This window comes from Argopecten irradians, chromosome 14 (genome assembly GCF_041381155.1).
Source record: "Argopecten irradians isolate NY chromosome 14, Ai_NY, whole genome shotgun sequence".
NCBI classification, from domain to species: domain Eukaryota; kingdom Metazoa; phylum Mollusca; class Bivalvia; order Pectinida; family Pectinidae; genus Argopecten; species Argopecten irradians.
This window is the reverse complement of record NC_091147.1, coordinates 3573693-3584891: the sequence shown is the minus strand read 5'-3', so window position 1 is coordinate 3584891 and position 11199 is coordinate 3573693. Positions and strand designations below refer to the sequence as shown.

The window sequence follows — 11199 nt, the reverse complement described above, 5'->3', positions numbered from 1 at the left end:
AGGGGTCAAATGTTTTAATAGGACTGCGCTCTGGGACAGGCTTATCCTTTTCTAGACATCAAATTTTTTCGCTAAAGGCAGACTGCTGAACTAATCTGATCACCGCATCTTCTGCATTGTCCCTGCCGGACAGGAAAGGTTGATCATCTTCTGTATTTCTCTCTATCGATTCCTGAAACGTTGAACTGCACGTTTGATCAAGAGTACAGCATTTGCAAGACGTCTCCAACTGGAAAAGTGATCAAACCTTGTACACAGAGTTTTCTGACACACTGTTTTAAGACTTGTAAACGTGAGTTCCTTATCGTTATCCGGCTCGACAAGGTCATATGTCGAATCATAATTCCTCGGAGGTTGTTTAGGAGACTGTAACCACAAACTCCTCTCAAAACCATTAAGTGTTGCTGACGAACGTGTTGCTTGATCAGCTGGATTATCACAAGTAAAAACGTAAATCCCTTGTGAGGGCCTTGAACTCCTGATATCGGTATACGAGGTAATTTGCCAAAGTTTATTTCAAATTTTATATCTGACAGGCATTTCAAAGTTCGAACGGGTTCAACTTATTCAGAAACAGAAACACAGGAAATGGGTGTCCCTCAGGGTGGTATCCTGTCTGTCACACTTTTTGGATTAAAAATTAACAGCATAACCAAATGTCTTGGTCAATCTACAGAAGGGTCTCTATTTGTGGATGATTTCTTGATCTGTTACAGATCAAAAAACATGCACACTATAGAACGACAACTACAACAATGTTTAGGCAAATTACAAAATTGGGCTGACGAAAATGGCTTTAGATTTTCAAGATCAAAAACTGTCTGCATGCATTTCTGTCAAAAACGAAAACCACACAACGATCCAGACCTCACACTCAATGGAATTAAAATTCCAGTAGTTGAACAAACTAAATTTCTTGGATTAATATTCGATTCGAAACTGTCCTTTGTTCCACACATAAAACACCTGAAGGATAAGTGCTCGAAAGCCCTTAACATTCTACGTGTTCTTTCCCATTCTGATTGGGCTGCAGACCGTGAAATACTTCTATGTATCTACAGGGCACTTATTAGATCAAAACTTGACTTCGGTTCGATTGTCTATGGATCGGCTCGCAGCTCCTATCTACAGATGCTTGACCCTATCCAGAATCAGGGACTGCGTCTGGCACTTGGAGCTTTTCGAACAACACCTGTGAAGAGTCTCCATGTGGAAGCTAATGAGCCATCTCTAGACGATCGACGAAAGAAATTATCCTTACAGTATGCTGCCCAACTGAAATCCAATCCCAAAAACCCCGCATTCGATCTTGTATTTAATCCACAACACCAGGACATATTCAGACAAAATCAAAAGCTCATACCAACATTTGGCATCAGAATTTCAAAGTTTTTGCAGGAACTAAATATAAATTTCGACGCCATTGACGAGTACACCATATCGGATGTACCACCATGGCTCATTCAAACACCTGATATCAATTTATCTTTGCATGAGAGGGCAAAGTCCAGTGCATTACCCGAAGAACATAAATCCTCCTTTCGGGAGTGCATCAGAGCTTTCCCTGATCATGTTAAGATCTACACTGACGGCTCAAAAGATGGTGATAAAGTTGCGGCAGCATGCTGTACATCTAATCACTGTTCCTCTATCCGACTTCCAGATGTTGCATCCATTTTCTCTGCGGAAGCTTGTGCTATCGGTCTGGCTCTTGACCACATCGAAGAACACCGCATTGAAAAGGCAATCATCTGTTCAGACTCTCTTTCGGTTCTTCAGGCTTTGAAATCAAGATGCCCTAGAAATACTCTAATCCAAAATCTTTTAATCCGAACATTTCGATTATCTTCTAAAACTCAAATTACTTATCTCTGGATTCCCAGTCATGTGGGTATAAAGGGGAATGAACAGGCTGATAAAGCAGCTAAGACTGCTCTTCGCCTAGCACAAACAGATTTGAAACTACCATACACCGACATCAAACCTTCAATTCAGTCAGCCATCAAACACCATTGGCAACAAAGGTGGACTACCGAAACAAACAATAAACTGTTTAAAATTCAACATACACTTAATCCTAAACTGTCCAGTCGGAGAGACCGCAGAGAGGAAGTTGTTCTCTCTCGGCTCCGAACTGGACACACATATTTTACACATTCCTATCTATTGAGAGGGGAGAATCCTCCCACATGCCATGCATGTGATTCTCCTCTCACAGTGGAGCATATTTTAGTGCACTGTATTGATTTTAAGCACATACGAGATAAGCACTACGATGTCTCCGACATGTACACTTTGTTTCATGCCGTGAGACATAATCGTATTTTTAATTATCTCAAAGAAATCGGTATTTTAGATAAAATATGAACGTTTTTCTTATCATCGTATCAACTCAACATTTCATCGTATCAACTCAACATTTCATCGTTTCATCAACTTTTTGCATGAGTTTTCTCGTGTGTTTTAGCCGAAACTTTTATCCCATGCAAACCTTTTTTATCAAATAAACGTTTACAATCTGTGTTTTAATCTTTACTTGCCTTTTCTTACCCTGACCTTTTATCCTGATATTACTGCCTGACTTGTAGTTTGGCCCTAAATGACCTTAGTTGTCGATGGGCTGTAAAACTCAAACAAACAAACAAGAACTCCTGAGTATCCTCTTCACGCGATTTGCTACATAGGTGTAATGTATCCAAGAACCACTCTACTATCACTGCAATACCGAACGTTTTTAACTCCAAAAGTTTCACATGCCACTTCGCCAGCTAAAACAGCTGCACACAGCTCTGATCTAGGGATAGTGTGTCCTTTGGATGGAGCCAACTTGGCTCTGCCTATCACGAATCCAATTTGAGAATCACCTCCAGAGCGAGTTTGCATATGTAGCAACAGCGAGCTCCGAGGCATCACACTACACATGCAGCTGGACATCCTCTGTTATGCTTGTCGAAATCGGTGTGAACATCCGTGGAAATCTGTATGTCCTTTAGACTTGTCAAGGATGCTTTCCATGCATTCCACTGATTTTAATGATAGGCGGATGTGTGTCGTCCCAACCTGCTCCCGTAGTTAACTCCCTTAACAATATGCGTTCCTGAATGGAGAATGGTGACAGAATTCCCATGGGATCAAAATGTTGTTCAATGATTTTAGATCGACCCGAAAATTAACGACACTTTGTCGGGACCATGTCAGGATAATTTGATGCAAGTTTCAGCCAAATCGCACCATTAGAACTTGAGAAGAAGTTCAAAATGTGTTTTCAAGATGGGGGCTACTACGGCCATCTTGGATTTCAGATCGACCCGAAAATTAACAACACTTTGTCGGGACCATGTCAGGATCTTCCTCTTCATCAGGAACTGAGGCTGCAAGCTCTTTGCTGACATCTGCTTGTCTATCTTTGATGTTTGCCTGATGGCTGGAGTCCATAAAGTTGGGTCTCCTTGATCTGCTATTCCACAGACGAATAGCTGGCATTGAATCAAAGCTTAAAAGGAAATAATCCTATAAATATTCTTGCTTATAATCATTACATTTTGAACTTCTCAGTTATAAATGAAATGAATTCAAAATGTTTAAATGAATTCAAAATGTTTATTTAAAATAATTTGATTTTGTTACCATTACATTATCAATCCCTTTTTGATACTCACTCTTCTATTGAAGGAGAATGTAGCTTTATGATAAGCTGACTGGAGAGGGATTTTTCCGAAAGAGAGGATCTAAATGTTGTTTTTACTGCCTTCATCTGGCGAAATCCTCTCTCACATTCAGAATGTAAACAATTGAGGTTTTTAATGATTTTTATCCATACACATTAACGATTTATTTGTACAAGGAAATAAGATAAATCTGAATAACACTGCTTTACCTGGAACAGTCAAAATGGGGTCCATGATTGCCAAAATGTTCTGATATCGGTCAATCTGATTGAAATACATATCCTTATAACCACTCCGTTCAATAGAGGGTCTGAGAAAATTCGATTAAGGGTCATGTTCGGATGACCTTTATACCACGTGTAATTCAGATTAAATGCATTTTCTGCACGTTGCTCTGTCAATTGACAACGCCATTTCACCCCAACATATAAATGCGATTAGTTTTTTTGTGCTCTTTGGTCGAGATGACTACGTATACGGAAATAATTCCGACAGATTTTCAAACTATTTCGTCCCCTGAAATTCACTGTCAAAATTTTGCCAGCAGCAATTTGATTGGCCATTTACAAAGGCACCTGGACATGACCCCTAATGGGAATTTCTCAGATCCTCTTATCTAACGCAGTGATAATAAGGATCTGTATTTTAATCAGATTGCGATATCGGTCACCACAAAAGCCATGGACTTGTTGCCAACTCAGTTGATGGATATCATCTGGTCTTCTGTAATGAATTAAAGATGCTCCACCGCTGACAAATGGTATTTTTTTCACTATAAAAAACAGGAGCAGACGATTTAGTATTTTTCTTCAGTTACAAAAATTACTTACTTTACACCATTACCACCATTGGAAAGTTTGAGCTCCTAATTTTACTTAAAGTTAAAAATATGAAAAATAATTAATTGCATCCCGAAAAAATTCCATGACACTATATCCTATATGGAATGAAGTACTGATCGCGCATGCACCAAAGACGAAATAAATTATTTTATATTATTTTTTGTGTTAATTAGGCATATATATACACGATAAAACACCAATTATTGTTCAAATGATTAACATCATTTATGCTCTGTCGGCGGTGGAGCATCTTTAAGATGAAACAAATAAATTTCAAGTAAACGTCAATATTTATTTGTAAATTTATTATTGTTAGTGAAATAATTTAAATTTAATAGTTTTGGATCAATTTACCTTTCATAAAGGAAAGTTTTGAGAGCCATCCACTCCAGTACTGATTCAACAGGGTCAACAGCTGCCTGTGTTAGGATGGTGTCATAATGTCTGATGATTGTGTTCAGATTGCTGTCCCCAAAGTCTGCAAAATATTTATGATTTTCTATCTTTAGGAATGTTGAGTTACAATACGATCATGTTTATAAAAATAAAAATATTTTGTTTTCAAATTACAAATTTTCATCCAAAATCTTTATCAAACAACAAAAATAACTTCTGTAATGTTTTTGCTTCATTTAATATTAATTTATTTGTCAATACTGGTTTGCTTCCAATCAATGAATACCTGAAATTAGGACTAAAATAAAAGAAATAAAGAATCACCTTTTTATATATGTGCACGCATAACTGAATAATGTCCAACAAAAGAACAAAACATGCAAGTTTTGTTATATAACCTTCGATTTCCTTCTTGTTTTCAGGCGTAGGCGTAGTACGACTAAAGACTTTCTTGCAGCTAGGAAAGTCTCTCCAGGCCTTGGTCTTGATGCAGTCAAGCTATCTGAGAGTTCTGCAAGATTTGCTTTAGCTTTGGTCAAATAGGGACCATCTCTGAAAAATAAAATAAAAAATGTACAAAAGTACCAAACTATACAACATATTCATATTCAATATTAGTGGATTCTTTCTACTTACTTCGTGCTGTATACTTGGATAAGTTTACATGTCTCCTCAATAACCCCATGGATATCTGCAGCACAACATTCCCTGCGTTGAAATACCCTGGAAACCCTCGAAAGGATTGTTGCAATGTCTGCCATGAACGTTAATTAATCAAACAAACAAACAAGCCATGAAATGACAGTACAATACAACATCCTTTGATTGAACTAACTTTAGCCTTTCCACTTGTGCTGTTTGATACTTTCTCAGTGGCTGATCCAACCTAGCAAAGTAAAGTTAATTGTTAAAAATAAACTTGCTTATATTTTCTACAACAATGTGTTAAAAGTTTGTGTTTTTTTGTTTGCTCTTAAGCAGTTGTACCAAAATTTACCTGTTCAAGATGCTGTTTGATTGCTTGGTAGCCTGACATGAAGTTAGTAAGGGCTCTCAGGAGGTGACCAATCCAGCGTGTTCCACCAATTCTTGTGGGAAGCATAACTTTTAAACCCAAAGAATGGAAGGAGTCCTTTAGATTTGATCTGTAATTAGACATAGAGGAATGATCAGAGGAAATTTCTTGATATTGTTGCCTTATATTGTATACATTGTCTTGACATGCCTCCAAGTTAACTACCTGTTAAGAGCATTGTTGTGGTATAGGTATTACAACCCCTGTGGAAGGCAGGTTGTGACTTTGGTGTCCAGCGGAACTTTTCTTATTGCCACTTGTGTGCGCAGCAATGTACAGCAACCATGGAAGGTTGGAGTTTGCGTAATTGGGCTGCAACTCCATTCTTGTTTCCCAACATCACTGACGCACCATCACTCCCCATCCCGACCAGTTTACGTGTAAAATCCTCCCATGACACATCAACATTCTCAATAGACCTCTTAATGGCCCCGACGATTCCAGTGGCATCACTTTTGGAAACATGTGCAGCGTTGACGAAAAGCACCTGAAAGACAGAACAAAAATATTCATACTATGAAGAAATTTGTAACACATATTCCATTTTCTCTCACTTGAATGTTGTGTCATTGAAATGTTTCCTAAAGAATGTTGTTGGTTGTTAATATTTGGGGTAATATTAATACAAACCTGTACAATGCCTTTTATGCAAACTCTGATGTAGACTATTCAATCTGATTAAAATACAGATCCTTATTATCACTACGTTTGATAAGAGGATCTGAGAAAATCCCATAAGGGGTCATGTCCAGGTGACTTTTGGAAATGGCCAATCAAATTGCTACTTGCAAAATTTTGACAGTGAATTTTAGGGACGAAATAGTTTGAAAAAACTGTCAGAATTATTTTGGTTTACGTAGTTATCTCGCCCAAAGAGCACAATAACGCTCATTGTTTATGTATACTGGGACGAAATATCGTTTTCAATGGATGTGACAGGTGTAGAAACTGTATCCTATATGAAGACCACGTGGTATAAAGGTCATCTGCACGTGACCACCTATGGGATATTGTCAGATCATTTATATAACGGAGTGGTTATAAGGATCTGTATTTTAATCAGATTGGTAGACTATTTCAATTTCTGTGATGCTTGAATCAGTACTGCCATCTGACATCACTGAAACAAAGTTGGACTCTTCAAATACGTCATGCACTTGATTCAACTGAATCTGTGCAATATAGTCAGTGAATTCCTTGGCTCTTTTGTTGTTTAAATATGTATTACCAATATCTAGCCCTTTGGCCTTGTCCAATTTCGTCAGCCAAACAAAGTCTGTGAAGGGCCTACCCGACAAGCACAATGCATGAGCATTTCTGAACAAGATGATAAGTTTATCAATCACAGCTTTGTTCAGGGACTGGAGAGACTTGGTAGCTAATGTCTCCTCACCGGCAGCTGCTTTCTTTTTCCCAGCTACAATTTCGACACTCTTTATGTGCGCCTTACTTTTTTCATGGTGCTTGATGGTCTCCAATTTACCAGTGGCCCATTTGAAAGAGGCTGCTTGATCAGGATGTATCTCAATACACCATTTGCACTCAAGGCTGTAAGATTTTTGTTTGTTTGATTCATTTACGTCCTATTAACAGCTATGGTCATGTAAGGACGGCCTCCCATGTTTGCGGTGTGATGCGTGTATGTTGTGTGAGGTGCGTGTTTTGGGAGACTGTGGTATGTTCGTGTTGTGTCTTCTTGTATAGTGGAACTGTTGCCCTTTTTATAGTGCTATACTTCATGATTAAGAATCAGCCATGGTCTACCACATTTCCAACTGTCTTGGAGCATTCTTTTTCCCCTGTTTTGTTCATACCTGGAAAAAGTTGATGTAATATTCCCTTATCAATTATACAGATTCGAACTTTTTTTTTAAATATATAAGTTACAATAAAAATTCACTTATTTTTTTTTAAATATATAAGTTACAATACATATAAGTATGTTTAATGATGATAATTAATGAAAAAAACAGAATTATAAATTAGAATACTGTAGTTTGCCATTAAATGTTCTAGGCTTATAATGTAAACTTTGTCATTTATTTTTATCATTTCGCAGAGGTATTATTGCTGTTAAATGAAGGTAATATCAAGGTAGCTGAACTAATGATTTGAATTAAATAGTTAACATGATACAATTATATTAAAACGAAAGTGAAAATGGTACTGAAACACGTGTTGTAGACAAACACGTGTTGTAAACAACATCGCAATAATTGTCCTGTCGATGATTTACTGAATGACAACATAACTATCGGTCGTAGTAATGATAGCCGCTAATAATTGTTATATTTGACAATTCATATACTTACTTGGCTGATTTAGCGGGTTTCTCTTCTCTCAGTGGAGCATATTTTAGTGCACTGTATTGATTTTAAGCACATATGAGATAAGTATTACGATGTCTCCGACATGTACACTTTGTTTCATGCCGTGAGACATAATCATATTTTTAATTACCTCAAAGAAATCGGTATTTTAAATAAAATATGAACGTTTTCTCATCATATCATCGTATCAACTGAACATTTCATCGTTTCATCAACTTAGTGGATGAGTTTCCAATGCAAACCTTTTTTTTATCAAATAAACGTTTACAATCTGTGTTTTAGTCCTTACCTGCCTTTTCTTACCTGATCCTTTATCCTGATATTAATGCATGACTTGTAGTTTGGCCCTAAATGACCTTAGTTGTCGATGGGCCGTAAAAAACTCAAACAAACAAACAAGATTTAGCGGGTTTTTTCTCCGTCCGCCATGATTACATTGTTGCTAAGCGTAACTAATGTATAGCGATATTACCGGCTTTTTCATTGGTTGAAATATTTGGTAATATCCAATCACGCAACGCGTTACATTGACATACTTTTTAATCAGCATTATCTCCCTTTTGACAGGCTTTGTCATAGACGTCAAAAACAGAATTTGTTTACTCGTTACTTTCGATCGTATACGACTCTGAATCATGTTCAAAGTCGGTATTAGGTCATAATACGATGGAAGATTCATTGATATTGTGTACTCGCCCAGACATTTTATTTTGGGCCAGTAATGTCGCAATTTTCAGTGGCCCAACTATGTTTTTAATCGCCACCGGCGACCGGCTGTGTCAAGCACTGGTCTTCATGTATAGTGGAACTGTTGCCCTTTTCATAGTGCTATATCACTGCCGCCGAAGACACCAAGCAACAAACCCCACCGGTAACATTATACTGACCACGGGCGAACCAGTCGTCCCACTCCTTGTATGCTGAGCGCTAAGCAGGAGAAGAAACTACCATTTTTATAGACTTTGGGGTGTCTTGGCGAGGGGACAGAACCCTGAGCCTTCCTCACAGGGGCGAACGCTCAACTCAAGGCCAAAAGTGAGGCGTTGCCAAGGGAGGCATTAGGAAAGATAAAGGGCGAGTTCGATCGCAGACTATAGTTTATTAAATTGTGAAACAGGAAGTTTCTCTGCGCATGTTAGTGATTGAACGCACGCTAGTCATACTATAGTCGTAGCAATATGGCGGCCACCGACTGTTTACTAGCAAGGGAAATGATACAGGATGAGGGTGAAGATGAATTGTGGCAATACATTCATAAACATCGACGTTCTTGGTTGCGTACCAAATGTAGAGCATTATATGACTAATGTATTTCAACGGCTGGAATTACCAGAGCACATTGATGAGTTTAGATATCATTTTTTGGGTCAGTCGTGATTTGTTTCATGCTGGACTCGGCGACATCAGTCCTATTCTCCTAAGAACAGGAACAGGACCACAGAAATCCGTGTCTCCGGATAAGCAGCTGCTGGTTTGTCTCTGCTATTTGGCAAACAGTCAGTCCATGCGGGAGGTAGCCCATTTGTTCAACTTGTCCAAGTCAACAGTACATGGGGTCATCATAGACGTGTGCAAGTGTCTGTACCAGCTTGGTGAACGGGTTAGTAGTAGGCCTAACTTTCATCTTATATGATTGCATGACCACCTCTGTATTTCCACAGATATATTAAATATACTATTTTTTGTTTAAATGAAGAAAACCGGTATATTATATACATTATACAGCTGATAGTGATATAATTCTTCATGTTATATCTTCACATAACTCTTTAGGTTTGTTTTATGTACCGACGGCTGAATACACAGCTTACCTGGAATATTATGTGTCAATATATATTTTACAAAATGTAATGGAATATTTTCAGGTGATCCAATGGCCTAGTCCAGAAAAGCACCCACAAACTGCTCAACAGGTGCAACAAGTCTGTACATTACCAGGTGTAATTGGCTTCCTAGACGGGATACACATAAGATTGTCCAGTGCTGTAGGAGCAATCTGATTAAAATACAGATCCTTTTTATCAACTACGTTAGGTTATAGTTATTGAATGTCTGGACGAGTGTATCATGAGATATTTCGGTGGGCGGTAATGTGTTCGCGTAGCGAACGAGTTAGTTACCGCCCTCGTGTGCACGAGTATAAAAACATTCAATAAATGGCTTGTATCTTGGTCGTCAATCAACTGTCATCAATTCTAGGGACCAATCAGTGCTATTATGCTTTTTCTGGTGAATTTCCCGCCAAAATCAATCAACATCCAATTAGGCGGCCCATGTGACGTTCTGTCTAGACTATCAGACCATTTCCTACAAAATTTTCCGCCAAAATCAATCAACCGAAACAAATAGGGGCACCTGCAGACTGGCACGTCATTTGCATTTGGAGACTTGAAAGCTGCAGGATGTCTACTCCATCGGCAAGCTCAACAATAGATCTAAAGGACTTGGATTTCCTTTCGTTACAAGAAGACGAGTTGGACGACGTTGTATTTTCGCAAGCATGCCAGGATATTGAAAATGAAGTGAGGGCTTTTGACGCAATGTGTTGCTAAATACTGTGAGCCCGTTTCTTCAATTTCACAGGCGGAAATGGATACGGACGAGCTAGATGGACTAGTGTCATTTGCTTTAGAATTACCGGAGACTGAAGTCCTTAATTTAGAAAACAAACGTTTCGGAGAAGCTCTATTTACCCAAGAAATGAACGATTTAATCGGACCACAGGAAAATGTTAACACTAAAAAGAACACTGCTCTGGTGAGGGGTGTGTTTGAGAGTTGGCGCAAAATTGGAAATGCCGTCGGTGGTGAAACGATCCCGGAATTTCTTGAAATGACTGGTGAACAAATGAACTATTTCCTGTAAAGGTTTGTTATGGAAACGAGGAA

At 38.3% G+C, this 11199-nt stretch overlaps 1 protein-coding gene and 1 long non-coding RNA gene across 2 annotated transcripts; both read right to left on the bottom strand.

Moving 5' to 3' along the window:
- Positions 1–4127: 4127 nt before the first annotated feature.
- On the bottom strand, positions 4128–5670 carry LOC138308172 (uncharacterized). The gene is made up of 4 exons (XR_011206087.1): positions 5543–5670; positions 5231–5458; positions 4865–4988; positions 4128–4391 (listed from the first exon to the last, which is right to left on the bottom strand). It is a non-coding gene; the product is annotated as an uncharacterized lncRNA (long non-coding RNA).
- Positions 5671–5672: 2 nt separating this feature from the next.
- On the bottom strand, positions 5673–7793 carry LOC138308107 (zinc finger protein 862-like). Its single transcript, XM_069249052.1, has 5 exons — positions 7746–7793; positions 7055–7564; positions 6259–6468; positions 5904–6146; positions 5673–5792 (listed from the first exon to the last, which is right to left on the bottom strand). The coding sequence occupies exons 1-5, from the start codon at positions 7791–7793 to the stop codon at positions 5673–5675; spliced, it is 1131 nt and encodes a 376-aa protein (XP_069105153.1).
- Between the last annotated feature and the right edge of the window lie 3406 nt (positions 7794–11199).

Coding starts and splice junctions, on each gene's coding strand:
- LOC138308107 (XM_069249052.1), bottom strand. CDS start 7,793: ATGAACAAAACAGGGGAAAAAGAATGCTCCAAGACAGTTGGAAATGTG. Junction 7,565..7,745: donor CCAAGACAGTTGGAAATGTG/GTAGACCATGGC, acceptor AGCTGTTAATAG/GACGTAAATGAATCAAACAA. Junction 5,793..5,903: donor TCAAACAGCATCTTGAACAG/GTAAATTTTGGT, acceptor TTACTTTGCTAG/GTTGGATCAGCCACTGAGAA.